A 19,563-nucleotide genomic window follows, 5' to 3' on the forward strand; every position below is an offset into this window, starting at 1 on the left:
GATCTGCGTATCACTACCTTAAGCTTCATGTTTTCATGTTGAAAGATGAGAGTATCAACATGCGCTGAATGAAGGCTTGTGCGCTGTCGGGTGATGGAAGGGAGAGAGAGAATAACACATGGCTAGTCAACTCCTCCAAAGTAATGTTGAGTTGTGCCACGGATGTTGATGCATTGACAAACCGGTTTTTCTGTTAATGCTCTAGTATATACAGTAGTAATACCAGGAATTCCGTCCATCCGTCCAACCAACCAATTTCTCAAAGACTAGTCACCCAGTTCTTTTCAAATGTGAGACACATTTTCTTTACCACTAGGAGACGTTCAGTGCTAAATTTAATGGCTACATTTAAGTTTTGGGATTTTTTTTTTTAAATTTACAAATTGTTGAAAATTTTAACCTAGAACATTTGGCCAACTGATTTTCTCAGAGTATTCACCTGATTTATCAGAAAAACTGGGATCAGATTGAAAGTAAATGGTGTATTCACACCTACTTCGTTTGATCCGTTTAAAGCGGACCAGAGTTCATTTCCCCAGAAAGTCTGGACTTTTTTTTAGGTGTGAATACAAACATGCAAACTGATTTGAATCAAACAAGCGGACCAAGATCCCTTAAGAGTTGGTCTTGGTCAGCTTCCAAATGGACTCTGGGCTGGTTCCCTTCTGGTGTGAATATAACCACAAACCAAGGAACCATGCACCTTTTTTTGCTTGAGGAGCCACTGTAGCTGCTGGAAGTAGCCGAGCTGCACAGGTAGTAAGAGCTAACAGCAGCAGCCATGAGCTGTGGACAGACATGGAGCAATGTGGAGATTGAATGTCCATTGACATTTGGTCAGATGCCCATATTGTGAAACTGGCACTGAATGAGCTGTTCTTGACTGTTAACATTATTTTTTCGCAAATTTATGTCTGTAAAAATAGAATTCATATAACGAAAACAATAACTGCACATAGGACCTCCATGTTTGTTTTCATCAACACCTGCCGTCTCTGATTAACCCCGCCCCCTGACTTTTCTTTCCAATGCCATGGCAGTTTGTTATGTTTGCGCTTCTGTGTACACATTTTGGTCCACTAGCAAAAACTGTAATGAGAATGTGATCCAACCCAAACAAACAAAAAAAAAATTCCGGATTCAATCTGGATCAAATAAGTGGACCAAAGGACTTTTGAAGTGTGAATACACCCTACGACTTTGGCAGAATAATGGTTGTCTTGGTTTGACTGAACTACCTGAAGAGGACAGTTAATTAATTTAATGTAGTTTACAATTATCTTTGAGATTCCAAATAAATCCATGAGTAGGCGGGGCATCAGTGAGCAGAAGGGATAAAGTGTTGTGCAGCTGGGCGGGGGTATTAGTAAACTCTGCCTTCTTTTTCACTTGTTAAGGCATATTTTGGATAGAAATCATACAGCAAGGAAAAAAATTATATTACCCAGTCCTTTACCCATTGCAACAACAAGACCCAGTGGTGTGTTTTTAATGATCTTCACGGTAGAGCTGTGCAGCACAGATGAATAAGGTAAATTGAGTTACAGTTACAGACCATTTGTAGGATGAACACATGGCTCATATTTGTCTTTTGACAGGATGTTTATAGAAAGCCACTGGACTTCACCTTTAAATGAGTCATCAGAGAAATGGGCAGTTGTGAGTTTGTAAGTCAAACTTGTATCCAAATAAAGGCTTTAAACCATCTAGATTATGGGGACCAAGGCCTGATTTTGTCCTTTGGATCAGTTATTGGTGTCATACACATACATAGAGACCTAGAAACATGGTGTGGGTGTCGTGCAGCCCCTTTCCTTCAGAAATCATCTCACACATGATCGTAACATGCTTTGTTTGCCTGCATCATTAAAGTGACTCTTCTCTCTCCTTTCTGCAGTGCACGCTGTGGAAAGTAAGTCCATCTTTCTTTGCAGCCTTTTCATTTTACAGACATGCTTTGGCAAACTGAGCCTTGTTCTAGTACTGTATACTAACTCTTTTACTCATACAGTATCTGGAAAAGTACTGCAAGTTGATTTTTGTTTTGCATGTGCAGGACTTACATGTGTTGAATTCAAGGGCAAACTGAATGTTACTATTGGTATAGATTTTTTTTTTTTTTTTTTTTTTTTACTGTCACATATTTCCCATTTAGGAACCAGTTTACAATTCTAAGGATGTGGCTTATTGCATTCTTGGACTAACAGGCACCTATTTATTTATTTATGCTATTATTGTTTTCATCCGTCTCATGCCTGTTTCCAAGAGATTTGATGTGTTATTTTACTTAACCTGACAGTCTTACTGAGAATTACAAGGAAATGAGTCCTGTTGTGTACCATATATATCTATAAGTCTGTCTGACTTGTAGTGCAATCTAAGCTTTCATCAGTTCGTCTTTGTGAAAGTGGCTTCAGGACTATTTCTTTACTGTGTGCAGGCTCAGTACGATTATACACTAAGCTTCATCTTGAGTAAGAACCTGATCAGTGCAGCTTATTTGTCCATGGGCTGTGATCAGTCTAGATCTGACCAGTGACATGCCTCTTTGTCTTTACTTGACATGTACTTTAAATATTTTCTTTTAATAATGCAATGTTTGTTTTGTTTTGCAGTACACGACTTGCAAAGTTTTGGCTTAGACAATGTAAGTAACACAACCCAACATGACAGATTTTTCATTTTTCCCCACATACCTTACACACTGTTGAGTGATAATCTAAGTTTTTTTTTTTGGCTGAAAACAAAGTCTATGTAAAGGTACCACTGGTAGTGCTATCTTTAAAAAATGAAGGGAACACTAGTTTTCAACTAAACAGTTCCTAATGTCTGTGGAAATTTTAATTAAAGCAGTGCATATTATGCGAGTTAAGATGGTCTGTCTTATGACAGGCTGATCAATCATACAGTTAAACACATCATATGGACAAAAGTATTGGGATATAACTTCCAAATCTCATGCCTCAGGAGTTTCATCCATACCAATTAAATGAAGTATTGAGCACAAAATTTCTTCTCTAAAATTTTGTGGCGATCCTTTAGTGAAAGCTGTTTAAAGAAAGAAATGTAGTTATCCCAATACTTTTGTCCACTTTCTGTAGTTTCTATGATTTGTCCTGAAAATAAACTTCTGGGTTTCTTTACCCTGCAGATAAACATGACACATTTGATAAAACACCTGTCATTTGGCAAGGATTACCCTGGCATTGTGAACCCTCTGGATGAGACAGATGTCACGGCACCACAAGGTCAGTGATGCAACAGCAATAATTTGATCCACAGAAGTACAGCAGCAAAATGGACTTTTTAAAAACATTTTTTTTTTAAAAAACTGGAGACTTTTTGAAAAATATCAGTTTCATCATGAATACCTTTTCTGGGAATTTTCCAAGCACTAAAAACCCCATGTGAGATCAGACCTCTGTAATGAAGAGAGGGAAAGCTAATTAAACAGTTTGTCTCTCCCTGGGCAGGGGAAATTAATTGGAAGGTAGAACACATTGAGCTGTTTGACAAATGTGAACTTTTATTGATAAAACTAGGCCGTAGGTTGAAGGAGCAGCATGGAGCAGACAGCATGCTGTGTGTGTAGTTCTTAGAAAAGTCCCATAGCTGTGTGGTTCTTTTGTGGGGTGGGGTGGGGGGGTTACTTGATCATCCTCAACAGCGGATCCCCATCCCGATGGCCATGAAGGTGCCAAATGTGCCACCGCTCTGCATCATTGTCTTCCCCACTCCTCCCATCAGCTCCCTGCCACGCATGCCAATCCTGCAGACACACAACGGCACAGTTTTTAATTCATATTACACCTGCAAGTTCACAGCATTATTATTAGCTGCAAACTAATGTCTTTAAAGCTGCGGGATACTTTAGTCACCAATTTTTCATCAAATCTGTAAAACCCGAGTCATAGCCCAAGTATCACAAATCTGTTAGTCTTTCCGTGATTACTCACTTGAATCTCTTCCCTCACGGTGAACATGTGGAGGTTCGCGCAACTGCATTATGGCCGCAGCGGCAGCTGCAACAAACACTACGCGGAATCAGCTGGAGCTCTGCTTCCCACAATGCATGTTGTGACAAAATTCCGAAAATGCCCAACTTACCCACCAACTCTGTTTGTAAAAAAATGGTTTGTTTATGGTGGAGTACACTTCGAAATTGTTCACTGTAAGGGAAGAGATTCAGGTGAGTAATCACGGGAAGACTAACGGATTCGTGATACTTAGGCTATGACTCGGGTTTTAAAGATTTGATTAAAAATTGGTGATGAAAGTCTCCCGCAGCTTTAAGAGGGAAACTGAACCTTATGAAACTACTCAATTCCTCCTGATTTTTTTTTTTTTTTTTTAAACATTATATTCATAATTATGTGTGCACAGTTTTCTTTAGGCACCAAGGGAAACCTTAAACATTGATGCATGTTTGGAAAAAAAAGTGTCATTTTTCACAGTTTACAAATTGATGTCATTTCCATCCACTGACGAAGAGGACTGTGGTGCTCCTTAGTAGTTAAAAAAACAAACTAATGTTCACATATTACCAGAAATTTTTTTATAGTGGCTGACATAAGCTTTCTTTTCTTGAAACAATGCAGAGCAGCATCTTGTTCTGACAAATTAACAAAATGCACTGATTTAAATCCAGTGTCAGATTATGCAGCATGGATCTATTTTGTGCCCCTATTCTATCTATAAAGCCAATTTAGATGAAAATACAAATGCACAAATAAATTACTTCAATTTTATTAATGACTACACAGTATGTGCCATAACATCCAGGAAGTTATCAGTCATTCTCTCATCTCTGTCTGTCTTTGACTTCTGTACTCAGAAGCAAATTACACTAAGATGATGTGGGTCAAAACTCAATCTATTAATATTAATCTAGAATGTTTCTGTGTAGTGAAGTTTTGTCTTAGAGCATATAAGATACAGTTAATTTAAAAACGCAACATCTAATACTAAAAAATAGACACTAATCAGATTATCTTAAGTATAAACCTATACTTGATTAGATTAAAAATCCATGTTTCAAAATGGTCTTCAGATGCTGCACTGAAAACTACTAAGTGGTCATCATATTTTTTTGAAGTTACCTGAGACAGGAGAAAGTGCCAAACATGGCTCCAGCAGCCATTCCTACTGCAAACCCCATCATGAAGCCCATCTTGACCCGGTCAAAACAGCTGGGCTGGGTCTGTCCATATGGACCTACAGCCACGGGCATCTGGAGAGGACAGACAGGTTAGACATGAAGTAGATGGATGTCTGTTTCAGTGTGATGTCCAGTATGAGCTGATGGCAAGAGGCAGAAAACTAAATCCTACTCCAATATAGCTTTCCCCTTCATGTTATTCCACCCCCAAAACTGTTGGTGAGGGCCAAGTCAAATGTTTACTAATATATCTGATAACCCTGTCATTAGATTGCAAGTACAGCAACAAAACAGAGCAGGGACTGTGACTATAGTTACAATACAGAGCTTCGAGTTAATTTCATGTTATGTACCAAAGTAGCTAATCCTTAAACTACAGACAGTGGATCCTACTGGTTTAAAGAAGGCTAGGCTAACATCAACGAGCCCCCTTTGGGTCATGAGGTCACCTTCTGTTCTTTTCTGTTGGACAACTAAGATATGACGATGGATGCGGCATTCCAAAGTGCTGGGAGATTATTTTATTAGAATATATCCCACCTCAAAGCATTCCAGACAATCCATATTGAACATAAACAAATATGGAGGACCGCAGATAAATTCCTATTTGCTTTCTTACTGAAGAGGCATTTTGACTATCGACAGTTAGGGCTGGGCGATAAAATGATTACGATATATATTACAATATAACTTTTCCTCGATACAAATGAGACATGCTCGATACAATTTCGATCATAATTAAGTAGCACAGCACCGCACCAATCACGCTGAAGTCACGTCACATTAGGTTGGGGCACATAGCACAGGCGTAAGAGCTAGCTGCAGCACATATGCCAATGTTTGGCTTGAGATGGAAGAGGCCAAACCACGGATGAGCTTATTATACATTGCGATGTTTTTTTCATTGCGAACTTGCACATTGTTTGCCGCTATTAATGTGTTGACATCACGTTGCAGTTCGCGGTAAGGTTGGGGTACTTCTTTCTGGTCCCACTTTGCAACAAGGATCTCCGGCTTGGACAGGCGTTACATTGCATTTTACCGAGTTGAATGTCGGAAACTTTCCATCTCCCAGCACTTTGGAATGCAGCATTAGCTGCATCATTTCACCTCTTCCATCTCGTTTACGTATGTGAGAACACTGTACTATCGACAGTCAAAATGCCTCTTCAGTAACAAAGCAAATAGGAGCTTATATCTGCGATCTCCATATTTGTTGTTTGTTCATCGTGGATCGTAGGGAATGCTTTGAGGTAGGATGTAATTAACTTAAAGTGAGATATATTCTACCTTCCAGCACTTTGGAATGCAGCGTAAGACCCTACACGCTTACGTCGTTTGTTGTGGTATCTTAGCATGCTAACTAGCCGGCTAACGTCACTGGTGGCCTTGACAGATAAACCACGGTACGTTTTCATCGACATCCCAGGCATCTATGACAAAACATGCTACAGAATCCGTCTAAAACGTGTCTTACCTCGTACTGTGTTTTAAAAAGCTTGTTTTTTTCGGTCCCTAACCAGACGTTGAGCGTATTTTCGTGCGCTGCTGTGTCTAAGTGCCTTTCTAGCAGACCCCCATAACCGGATAGAGGAAGGAGGAAAAGCTAGAGGAGGCAGAAAAAAAGAGGAGAAATTACTTGGACGGGAGAGCAAACAGCTCCCCTATGTGGTTTATTCATGTACTACTTCATCCATTTTGTTTTTGCATAGAACTGTAATCCTTGGTGAAAATGAACATTTCAGACGCCCTTCCGAGTAGAATTATTTTTCTTATTGCATATATTGGGGTTTGATTTTCAGACATCAAGTATAATTTCTTAATCTGATGTATAAATGAAGAAGGATGTATCTAGGGTTTCTGCGGATCATTAAAAAGCATTAAAAGTCATTAAATAGATTTTGCAAAAATTAAGGCCTTAAATGGCATTAAAAAGCCTCAAATTTGATATCCAGAGGCATTAAAGAATTTAATTCAATTGATGGAAAAAAAAACATTGTTTTTTATATAAATAGGCCTGTAACAGTACACATACCGAACCATTTCGGTACACACCTGTTCGGTTCAGTACACAGTACCAAAACGGCACAGTATGTTGAGAAAAAGAAAAAGGAACGAAAGACGTTGTTCGATGCGGAACTTAAAATCTGTGCAAGTTCCACACGGACATATTGAAGGAGCGCACATTGGCCCGAAATATGAAATAGCAGCTGCCATAAGGTTAAAAAAACAACAAATATGATGTCAACCTGGAAGAAGAGATTGAAGACCGTCTGCCATCATTACAGTCCCGTTTGGGACCATATCAGGTCCCGGTGACAGAAAACAACGGGGAAAGAGACGTTAATAAGATGGATGTTGTTTGCCACCAATGAACTATGGTAGTTCTAAAACACTTACACTTGCTCTCTCTGACTGTCTCTCTCTCTCTCACACACACACACGCTGTGTAATAGAGGAATAGAACCCTGGAGTTGGACGTTGAAAGTATGAAAAATTTCAGTTTCGTTTCATGCCAGCGTTAGTTATGGACTGCACCCCGAGGTGAGAGGTTGCGCTAGACATTTTTATTGTCCGTCATTTTGACGGGCAGGGTCGTAAAAATTACGTCATAATATATTATTATCTGTCATTTCAAATTCTTATTTTTTAATGATAATGAGATATATTTAGTAGTATTTAGTATATATTTAGTAGTACATCTCAATGACACAGCAACTGCAGTTGCTGCTGGCTGATAAACCAACATGATATCACAACTCCCATAATTATATATGCCACTTATAATTGGTATGTTATCTGTAGACATTATAAGCTTTCCTTGTGTATGTTCACACAGTGTCACATACCATGCACTGAGGGTTAGGGTTCAGGTTATGTGAACCAGAGATCTGGGCACAAATTGACATGCCATCAAATAACACATGAAAGGTAGAAAATGCGTACATATAGCACACCAAATGCCATAAGATCTGGCGTATTCCTTGCTTGTGCTTCATCCTCCACCACATCAGTCCCTCTCTTTTCACCACGTTTATCAATGCCATCACATTTACTGGGCTTTCTAAAATAACCAAGGAGACTCGGCTGTCTTCACATTTTGCACTAGCAAAGTAGCATCTAATTTTGGCTGAAGTCAGCTAAACAATGAGACAAGTCTTGACACTGACTGAACCGGTGTTGTATGCAGCGTAGAGGTGAATAGTGGCGCTGTTGGGTTTTGTACAGGTAGGATGCTGTTACGGAATGTTTGATGCCTTGTTAAGAGAGAGACAGACCAGTGATCCTGCGAGCAGGCTCTGTTCACAATGTTGTGTGAAAACCTTCTTTGGTAGATTACCCTCAGTATTTTAATCTGTCAAAATGATGGATGGCCTTCAGAATTTTCCGTCATTTAAAAAAAAAATCCATCAATGATGGAATATTTTCGGTTAACGCTACCTCTGCTCCAGGTATATACAGTTGAGGACAAAATTATTAGCCCCCTACAAAAATGTAATTTTTTTAAAGGTATTTCCCGAGTGCTTTTACAGAGAGCGACACATTTTTAACACAGCTTTTTTAGATATCCTAGTTTTATTTTGGATGCTTACATGATTTTAGTTTGCACATAGAAATGAAAATATTCCACAAAAAACAAAAATTACCAGGGTCAAAATTATTAGCCCCCCTGATCCTAATAGTCAATTGTGTATCCTTTTTGCTGGATAACAGCCTGCAGTCATAGTATTTTTTTATTACAAGTCTCTGACACTTTTTTTGAGGAATGCCAGCCCATTCTTCTTTGGCAAATCTTTCCAGCTCCTCCAGATTTGGTGGCCTTCTGGCATGGATGTTCTTTTTTAGGTCACCCCGAATATTTTCAATGGGATTTAAGTCAGGGCTCTGTGCAGGCCACTCAGTTACATTCACTTTGGTCTTCTGAAGATGGCTCTTCACCAAGGGAGATGTATGTTTTGGATTGTTGTTATATTGGAAGATGAAGCAATGACCCAGACCCAGTGTTACTGCTGACTGCTTAAGGTTTTCTTTCAAAATCTCCACATCTTTCTTTGTTCATGATTCCTTCCACCTTGACCAGATTTCTAGTTCCAGATGCACTATAGCATCCCCACAACACAATACTCCCACCACCATGTTTCACTGTAGGGACGGTGTTCTTTGGGTTCTATGCCTCTCCCTTTTTTCTCCAAACATAAATGCTGCCTCTATGGCCAAAGAGCTCTAGTTTTGTCTCATCAGACCATAGGACACACTTCCAGTATGCATAATGTTTCTCCAGGTTGTCCTGAGCATATTTAAGTCTGGCTTAAAGGTGTCTCTTCTTCAAAAGTGGAGTTTTTCTTGGTCTGCATCCTCTCAGTCCATTCCAGTTCAGAGCTAGTGACTGTCTTCTTAGAGACTATGATTCCTGATGTGGCCAAGTCATTCACCAGTGTCTTGGCAGTTGTTCTGGGGTCTTTAGACCCATCTCTCACTAGTTTTCTTTCCAGGGTCTTTGAAATCTTTCACTTCCTATCTCTGCAAGGCTTGTTCTGTACTGTGTGGCTGTTTTTGAATTTCTGGATTATACTTCTCACTCCAGTTCTTGACACTCGGAAATGCTTGGATTGCTTTGTGCATCCCTCTCCTGCTTTGTCTACATCAATAATCATTTTTCTCGGGTCCAAACGGATTTCTCTAGTTTTGGGCATGGTGCTTTCTCAACTGACAGCTCAATGAGCCATACTGAGGCTTTTATACCATGTTTTAACTTAAATGTTAAGTGAAATCACTTGATTCACCTGATCACTTTTGAACACATCACCTGTGAAGTTCCAGCACATCATTGCACAAAAGTGGTTTGTGCCATGACTTAATAAATGGTCATATCTTAAAGGGGGCTAATAATAATGTCCCTGGTTATTTTAGTTTTTTTCTAAATAATGCTGTTTTGGTGTGCAAATATAAATAATTTGTGCCTTCTAAAGAAAACTAGTATGTTCAGAAATGCTATGTTGAAAATTCCTTGCTCTGTTAAAAAAGTACGTAGGAAAATCTTGAAGAAACTTAAAATTTCATAGGGGGGCTAATAATTTTGTCCTCAACTGTAACTGCCCCCCCCCCCCCGACTTTGGGAAAAAAAAAACCCTCTGTTTTTGACAAATCGCACCCTACACACACGCACATGCAAACAAATACACAAAGTGGCCTGAACAGTTTGTTAGCCATCCTAAAATAAATAATTTGATTAATTTTGTTGTCATTGTTGCTTTTCAGTTTGTTCAGAGAACAGGAGTTTGCCCTCTTGTTAATGTTGCACTTCATGTGGAGAATTTTTTGGTTGTTCTTTTTATGCAGAATGTGAACTGACAGAACTGTGATTTGATTTTTGTTGTTTGTTTTCAGGGAAAAGTGCAATACTAATGTTTAAAATACATTTAGTAATATTTTATTTATTTTATTTTCTATTTGATTTATAGCAGCAGAGTTATATTATTCCTGTTTTTCTATATTCTGTTGTCTCCAAACATTGGGGAAAAATGTTCAAAAATTCATAAATGCATGAAAGACATTTTGAGGGGTTTTCTTTCTTCCTGTACCGAACCGAAAACTAATGTTCACATATTACTAGAGGTTTTCTATAGTGGCTGACATAAGCTTTCTTTTCTTGAAACAGTGCAGAGCAGCATCTTGTTTTGACAAATTAACAAAATACACTGATTTAAATATATATACACTACCGTTAAAAAGTTTTAGAACACCCCAATTTTTCCAGAATTTCATTGAAAATGATGCAGTTTAATGTCTCAGTGTACTCTGAAATTAAAGCATAGAACAAATAAACAATTGAAGTTAAAAAAAGAAATCATGGAATCAATTTAGAAACCAAAATGTATTCTAAACTTTTGACTCATCAAAGTAGCCATCTTTGGTAGATACAACAGTTGAACACACTTGTGGCATTCTTTCTACAATGGAAATCAAATATTCTTCAGAGAGTTCTTCCCAACTCTGTTGCAGAAGTTCCCATAAGTAGCATAAGTTCCCATGTGTAGCACTTGTAGGTTGCTGTGCTTTCACTCTTCTGTCCAGTTCATCCCAAACCAGCTCGATGGGGTTTAAGTCTGGAGACTGCGCTAGCCACTCCATTTTTTCAAGGGTACCATCTTATTCTTTTTTCTTAAGGTAGTTCTGGCATAGCTTTGACTTACATTTTGGGTCATTATCTTGCTGTAGGATGAGCCCCTGACCAACTAGCTGCATCCCAGAGGGTACTGCATGGCGCTGCAGAATGCTGTGGTAGCCGTTTTGGTTCAGGGTGCCTTTCACTCTGTACAATTCACCGACCCTGGATCCAGCAAAACAGTCCCAGACCATCACACTTCCTCCTCCATGTTTGACAGTGGATGTCACACATTGCGGAACCATCCTTTCACCCACTCGATGGCGTACATAAGTCCTGCGGGATGAACCGAAGATTTCAAATTTTGATTCATCAGTTCATAACACCTTCTTCCAGTCTTCAGTAGTCCACTGGCTGTGTTTTATGGCCCAGGCAAGCCTCTTTTTCTTATTCTGAAGTCTCAGCAATGGCTTTCTTGCTGCAACTCGACCCATCAAACCAGCAACTCGAAGTCTTCTCTTCACAGATGATACTGAGGCTTGCTTACTATGACCACTGTTGAGCTGTGCTTGAAGCTGTTGTCCTGTGAGTTGCCTGTCACGCAAGCTGTTGACTCTCAGAAACTTGGCTTCTGATTCTGTTGTGGCTTTGGGTCTGCCAGACCTCTTCCTGTCAGCATTTCCCCCAGTTTCTGAGTGCCTTTTGATGGTGAAGGAAACTGTACTTACTGACACCTTGACTTTCTTGGCAATTTCTCTGTAGGAAAGACCTACATTTTTATGTTTTATGATGGTCTGTCTCTTTCCTATCGTTAATTGCCTTTTCCTCTTTTCCATTTTTATAGTAACACACTAGTTTCTGTAGTACAATACTGTTCAAATAATGCTCACAGCGGTATGGTACCAAAGTGTGTTCCAATACTACTTTTATGCAGACAGAGGGGGTTGTAAGTAATTAAGAAATGTTGGGACACCCGTAGGAATTGGTAGCACCAACTTTAGAGGCTTGATCAGCCTCCATATCTGCAGAACTGCCTTAAGTTGTTAACCCATTTCTTGTTCGCTGTAAAGGCCTTTTTGTATAATTCCGAAATGTTTATTATTTTTCAGTTTTGTTTAACCTTACTTTTTTTTTTTTTTTTTTTTTTTTTTTTAAACCTCTTAACTTTGTACCATTTCAGGCTGTTCATTGGACTTGAACTGCTTGAACTTCAATACAAAACTGAAAAAATTGGGGTGTTCTAAAACTTTTGACTGGTAGTGTGTGTGTGTACATTTATGTATGTGTGTATATATATATATATATATATATATATATATATATATATATATAAAACTGTATCTGCAGTTGGACATGGTCATTAAATTTGTTTAAAAAGTGGCATCAAAAACATTAAATTAGATTTGCTGATAGCTGCAGAAACCCTGGTGTCTTCAGTTCTTAGAATCTTTTATTCATATCATACCAAATGTCACAAATTTCTTAGTAAGAACAAGTTCATAAAGTTTGTTACTTAATGGATTTACTTTCATGAAATGTATTTCACTAATATCTATACCTGTAGAGATGCCACGATTAGTTGATCAGTTGAGTTTTGCACCTCTTAATGTCACAATGTTATTTTAATGCTTTTATGTCAGAGCCTTTTATAAATTCACACGCAAGTTTTTATTATTTTTTTTATTCATGTATTTTTGCAGCTGTGCTAAGTTTGACAATTTTCCCTGTTCTCCTGTATAGCATCCATGATGTACCAATACTTTGTGAAAATTGTTCCCACCATCTATGTTAAAACTGATGGAGAGGTGAGTCCAAGGTTTTATGTTCATGTCACATTATCAATCAAAATTAAAATCTTTCAAATGTTATCAGGTCAAAAAGTACTTGTGCAGAATTTTGTATGGTTTTGTCTTTCATGTCAGTCCCAGGATGTTATATCAAAAACCTAAATAAATCTCAGTGTTGTTTTTGTTGTTGTTGCAGGTGGTAAAAACCAACCAGTTCTCAGTCACCAGACATGAAAAAGTGGCTAACGGGTTAATAGGAGACCAGGGGCTCCCGGGGGTCTTTGTTTTATATGAGCTGTCACCCATGATGGTTAAGTTCACAGAGAAACACAGGTAGGTTTAAATCAAGTCAACGTGACACTCAAAGCATAGATAGCACAGAAAACACATTTCCTCCTAGTTATTTACCCAATTAGCAACTGGATCATTTAAGACAAGTGTATGATGATAACACAAAGTAAATGCTGTAAATATCTGTAAATATCTTATTAAAAATGGATAGTTAAAGTTCTTGAATCTGATTGGGTTAACCACCTTTGAAGCTGTGGTAATAATAAACATGTTTTATTTGCTTATGATAATAATATTTGTCTAATACATATTGTATACATTGCATGTTCTAATTTGGGGCGGCCATCGCTCAGTTGGTAGAGTGGGTCATCTAATAACTGAAGGGTTGGTGGTTTGAATCCCGCTCTGTCCTAGTCATGTGCTGTTGTGTTCTTGGGCAACACTTCACCCTCCTTGCCTCCAGTGCTGCTACTCACACTGGTGTATGAATGTTTGGTGATGGTCGGAGAGGCTGTAGGCGCGAATTGGCAGCCACGCTTCTGTCAGTCTGCCCCAGGGCAGCTGTGTCTACAGATGTAGTTTACCACCACCAGAGGTAGAATGTGAGAGCGAATGAATAATGGATCCACTGTACGTAGTGATGGCCGAACGAGGCTTTGCTGGAGCTTCGACACTTTTTACGAAACCTGGTTCATTGCTCGAGGCTCCAATGACACAGTGCTCGAGGAAGACATCTAGTGGTCATTAAAATGAAGTGCAACCGGGACGTGTCGAGTCAAACTTCTTTCCATTCTGCAGCATACCTATTTAATGCCCATCACATCCCAGTGGTTCATGGATTGTTTTGGATTTGATTGTCCATGCACATTTCTGTTTGACTACACTAGATGATTGTATGTTTGTAGTGAACACAATAATAATATTATTAGTAATAATGACAATAATTATTGAAAACATGATCCTAATTTGGAATATCTGTATGTAACCCTAAATAGATCTTCACTTGTTGTGGTATGGGACATTAAAATGTTGCTGTTACGTTCATGAGATGTGCTCCACAAATAGAGACTGATGTCATTTCACATGGGGTTGGTGCAAATACTGATTATATTATGGATTTGAGCAAAGTATGTTTTAAGGTTCATTGGTAAATGGGTTCATCGGTGTGTTTCGAAGTGATTTCACGTGATTCGAAGCACTCAGCTGCTTCATACATCACTCAAGTGTGTCGAACGTCACAAGTCATGTGACCAAACCACGCCTCGGCACTGTGCTTCGATACATCTGCTTTATGAGCTACAGCGCATCCACCGGAGCTTCGTGGGTCAGCAGCCCATCACTAACTGTACGTGCTTTGAGTATGCGTTCATAGAAAAGCAATACATAAATCTAATCCATTATTATTATTATTATTAATTTGTAATAGAGTGCTTTGACATTGTGCATGTATACACTAGGGCATTAACAGAAAAGCTGGTTTGTGTCGACGCGTTGTCTGTGGCACAAGTCCATGATATTTTGGAGGAGTCGACTAGTCGTGTGTTATTCTCTCTCTCCCTTCCATCACCTGACACCGTGCAAGCCTTCATTCAGCACGTCAATACTCTCATCTTTCTACATGAAAACATGGAGCGCAAGGTAGGGATGCGCGGATCAGCGGACCTGGGTTGGGTTGGTGCAGGTCAAAAAAATGTCACTTTATTTGCGGGGCGGGTCAAATAATTCCTTAAAAGCAAGTTGAGAAAAAAAAAAAAATCTGCGCATCAGTAGCAAAAGGCCAAGACTGAAGGAAGAAGATCACTCTTTAACCACAGTCTCCTCTGTGATAAAGTATTCTGAATCTGAATTGTGCTTCTTGCTGCTAACAAATCCTTCATCTCTCTCTATTTGCAGATCATTTACACACTTTTTAACAGGAGTTTGTGCCATTATCGGGGGTGTATTTACAGGTCAGTAGCTCCACCTGTATGTGTGTGCTTCAGCCACAGACAATATGTTATTAGTGGACAGATGAATCATGGCACCACTCATTATGTTCTGAACTGCTGTAAAGCCAGTCATTTGTAGTTTGGCACCTGGTTGGCTTTTTGGAACTGAAAGTGTCACTATTTGGACAAATGGGATGTAGGCAGAGGGATCAGTGCTGTCTTTGAGGTGAGCCAATGCTAAGCAGTTGCTCCCTGACTCTGAAAAACTGTGATCTTCATCAAGCATTGTGTGATAAAGCCATTTTGCAGTCTTGTTAGTGGAACCTATTGACCACAACTATAGCGAAGCTGTTTGTCAGAGGAAAAAAATGTGTTTTATTAAATACACACACATTGAAAGTCCAATTCAGGATGTGAACAATCTGTCTTACAGACCTGTCAATCAAAGCTGGACATGGCAGACATCAAAGCTTGTATTTGACCTGAGATCTGGTAAAAAGAGAAACAAATTAAAGATGGACTTGATCACTTATTGGTTGGTCCTGGAAAATTGACTTATTTTTAGAGAGAAGTTCAAAATAAGTCTGTGGGACTCTGGGCTTTTTTTTTTTTTTTAAAGCTTACCCTTGTGGCCATCAGTGGTATTGCAACCTCAGCTTTGGTCCTTGACCCTGGGCTTCACTGAGAGTCACATGAACTCAAAGCTAATTTTTTTTCTTTTCTCCTCAACTCCTGCAGTGGCTGGTCTGATTGATTCGCTCATCTACCACTCAGCTCGGGCCATCCAGAAGAAAATAGAGTTGGGGAAGGCTTCTTAACAGCGCCCTCCCACCCTGCCACTAGCCTCCATTGGTGCAACACAGACATCGACACAAAGACAGAAGAACCTAGAAATCGAAAGACCGAAGAACCAGAGTGGGAACAGAAGTTTGTTTTCTGTCTTAAAAAGCACTAGAGATGGACTTCTGTTTTGGAGTTTATTGCTCCATTGAAAGTGGCTGCCAACAGGACAGGGACCGCAGGAGAGGCTTTCTCATCCATTTAGATCCATCCGTCCGATTTCCTGTGGAGATATTAAAAGATTACTTCACACAAGAATTTGTTTTCCTGTCAGGTACTCACCCCAGACCGAAGGAGGAACATTTTAAGTCATACAACTCTGGAAAATGCTTTTACTATTTATAGGTAAGGGTTTGAGGAAACAGAACATATTTGTTTATTGTATAAACTACTGACATCATTTCTCTTATATTCCAATTACAAATACTGTTATTTGTGTAGTTATGTATAAGAAATGACAATTGTTTGAAAGAACAAAGCATTAAGTTTTTTCAGTTTTCAAATAACGCAAAAAAACAAAAACAAGTGATTAATTTCGAAACAACATAATACTATTGTTTTAACTTACGAAGACTATACAAATCAGTATTTGATGGAATAATCCTGATGTTCATTAACAGCTTTCGTGGGTTATGGCTTGCTCCTCACTGGGGCTGAGCAATACGACTATCTCAGAATTAGGTTGCAATAAAATCTGAAATAACATTAAAGCAGCACATGACTTTCACCACCAATTTTTCATCAGATCTGTAAAACCCTAGTCATAGCCTAAGTATCACGAATCCGTTAGTCCTTCTGTGATTACTCACCTGAATCTCTTCCCTCATGGTGAACAACTTCAAAGTGTACTACGCCAAAAACAGTCCATTTGTTTACAAACAGAGCCAGTAGGTCACTTGGGCATTTTCGGAATTTTGTCATGACATGCATTGTGGGAAGTGGAAGTTCACACAGCTGCATTATGGCTGAAGCAGCCTGGCAGGAAACGCATGGCTAAAGCTCCGCTTCCTACAATGCACGTTGCAACAAATTTCTGAAAATGCCTGAGTGACCTACTGGCTCTGTTTGTAAACAAATGGTGGAGTACACTTCGAAATTGTTCACCGTGAGAGAAGAGATTCAGGTGAGTAATCATGGACAGACTAAAGGATTCGTGGTATTTAGGCAATGACTCGGGTTTTACAGATTTGATGAAAAATTGGTGACGAAAGTCATACGCTGCTTTAACATAAATGTAACACCAATGATGCAGATTTGGACACATCTACTCAACAGAGATAGTGTCAAACAGAGGAAATAAATGTGACATCTGTGCTACAAATCTCCAAATCTGGGTACATGCTCTGTTTGGGAAGTCAGTTTAGGAAGGATAAATGGCAACACCAAAATAATACTGAAGTAAAAGGCTTGTTTCAATTCACATACAGATGCATTGTTTCTGTTCTGCTGTATGAGTTAAAAACACACACAGGTTGTAGTGGGGGATGCATTCAGTGCACCTTGTCAACTCTGAAATATCTCTTGTTTTGAACAGCAAAACACATAAAATGGCACTATGAAACAAATCGCTGTATTGAAGAACACCTTGTAAATTCAGTTATCTTATCTGAAATTGCCTGTAATCTTTCAAACAGGAAAGCATATGTTTTTACACTGAGAGCATGAGACTTTCCTGCATTACTATTCTAAACTGTAGACAGTAATCCTTTCTATGGCTTCCAGGCATTAGCAGGACACTCTATGACTTTCACATTACTACTGGAGCTAAAATACTTAGTCTGGTTTTGTTTGGCAGCTTGTGGCCATACATGTTCCTCTGGGTGACATTCCAGAGGGTTTCAGTGGAGTTCTTTTCCCGAGTTGTATTTCTGAACGTACATTCATCACAAGATAAGAAAAACAGGCCAAGTCTATTGTGAGGTGTTATCAGTAAATCCCACATGCAGACCAATGCAACTGTGAATTGATCTCTTTACAAGTATCTACAGCATGATATGTTTGTCCTCTCTGCTCTTCAGCTGTTAAAACTCAGCTGTGAGTCACACTGCTGCACTAGGTTACAGGCTCCTCTATTACTATGAACACACACTGTGTTTTATTTAGACTCATTTACTGCTGCCATTAATGTTCACAACAGCACCTCATGTGGCTGAAAATAATCTCTAGGTTGAGTAACAGATTGCAGTGACTTGTTAAAATATGATTTTCAAAACTTCAGCAGAGAACAATGGTCTCACAGCTAATGAATGGGACTAATGCTGTTTATGATAAAAAAACAAACAAACAAGTTTTTATTGAGTATCACCAGACTTGTTATAATTTGCCTCCACATGCCATTTTCACAATAACATTTTGTACAAAAAGCCATGTTCAAAAGCAAGCTGGACCTGAAAGAGTTTAAAGATAAATTAGTTTTAGATTCTTAGCTTAATGTCATTGACAAAATGTCAGAAACATTTTATCAGAACCTTTGTTCTTTTGAATGTGGCAAATAGAATCACTTTGATATGAAACACTCTGGGTGGCATGTTGCCTTTAAGATTTAAATGTAATTGAATCAGGATAATTTTCTTTGTAAGCAGCTACTGACACTACGCAGCAAGATTCTTTTTTCTTTAAAAAGATCTTGTGTCATGAAATTACTCAGAGGGCTGAACTTTTTCATAGACAACAGAATAATTCCATTCATTGACAGTCTGACAGGTTTTTGGGTGCAGTTAAAAAAAAAAAAAAAATCTGGACAGCTGTATTCATCTTATTCACAGCTGTGGCATTTTCTGGCATCAAAGGGTGACGTGAACTACAAAGCTCCTGATTGGCTGCACTGTTTTTCCAGCCTGGCAGTAAAACACCTCACCTGCCTTTGTCAGTGAACCAATTAGAAATATGGGATGTACTGTTCTAATATCCTCAATATCCCAGTGTCCTTAAAAGGACATTTGAACACTGGAATTCTCCAAAAGACTAAATCCTTTGGAAATTTTTCAAGGATGCTACAGACTCTGATTAAGATCACTTTATCCCCAAGGGGCAGTTCAGTTTGCAGACATGGGTCACAGCACAGGACAGGACATTAGCCACATTCCAAAATACACACAGATCTGTCACTGTACAGGACAGCTGAAGGGTCCAGCCATAAAGTGCAGCAGTGACAAAGTGCAACAATAGCAATAAATAGATAAAATAGATTTTAAAACCTAAAAAACAACACATGTATCTGTGTATCCCTGGTACCGTTTCAGCTCCCATAATCCTGTATGTGAGTCATTTAGATATATCGCTAAATGAAAAAGAGCTTTCCACTATCACAAATACACATGCAAAAAACATTTAAATACTGTATGGTTAGGTGATGTAAACATACAGTATTTAATGTATTGATGTATTGACAGTGTACAGCACATTTCATACATAAAGACAGTTCAGTGTACTCATGCATAAGTAAATGGAACA

The 19,563-nt window shown here is 38.8% G+C and overlaps 2 protein-coding genes across 3 annotated transcripts in view; one reads left to right on the plus strand and one right to left on the minus strand.

Moving 5' to 3' along the window:
• Window positions 1-19,300, plus strand: part of ergic3 (ERGIC and golgi 3) — a 43,740-nt gene extending 24,440 nt beyond the window's left edge. Inside the window, exons 8-14 of one of the 2 annotated variants that reach the window (XM_030135358.1) lie at window positions 1,898-1,912; window positions 2,616-2,647; window positions 3,152-3,248; window positions 13,005-13,069; window positions 13,248-13,384; window positions 15,236-15,291; window positions 16,009-19,300. In XM_030135358.1, the coding sequence (XP_029991218.1) occupies window positions 1,898-1,912; window positions 2,616-2,647; window positions 3,152-3,248; window positions 13,005-13,069; window positions 13,248-13,384; window positions 15,236-15,291; window positions 16,009-16,088 (482 nt within the window). In that variant the 3' untranslated portion in view covers window positions 16,089-19,300. The remainder of the gene's footprint in view (window positions 1-1,897; window positions 1,913-2,615; window positions 2,648-3,151; window positions 3,249-13,004; window positions 13,070-13,247; window positions 13,385-15,235; window positions 15,292-16,008) is intronic. The other variant, XM_030135359.1, reaches the window with a different exon arrangement.
• Window positions 3,505-6,770, minus strand: romo1 (reactive oxygen species modulator 1). Its single transcript, XM_030135366.1, has 3 exons — window positions 6,637-6,770; window positions 5,100-5,232; window positions 3,505-3,769 (listed from the first exon to the last, which is right to left on the minus strand). Exons 2-3 carry the CDS (start codon window positions 5,228-5,230, stop codon window positions 3,661-3,663), a joined length of 240 nt encoding a protein of 79 aa, XP_029991226.1. The 5' UTR covers window positions 5,231-5,232; window positions 6,637-6,770; the 3' UTR covers window positions 3,505-3,660.
• Window positions 19,301-19,563: the final 263 nt, after the last annotated feature.

Source organism: Sphaeramia orbicularis, chromosome 5, assembly GCF_902148855.1.
Source record: "Sphaeramia orbicularis chromosome 5, fSphaOr1.1, whole genome shotgun sequence".
In the NCBI taxonomy this organism is placed as follows: domain Eukaryota; kingdom Metazoa; phylum Chordata; class Actinopteri; order Kurtiformes; family Apogonidae; genus Sphaeramia; species Sphaeramia orbicularis.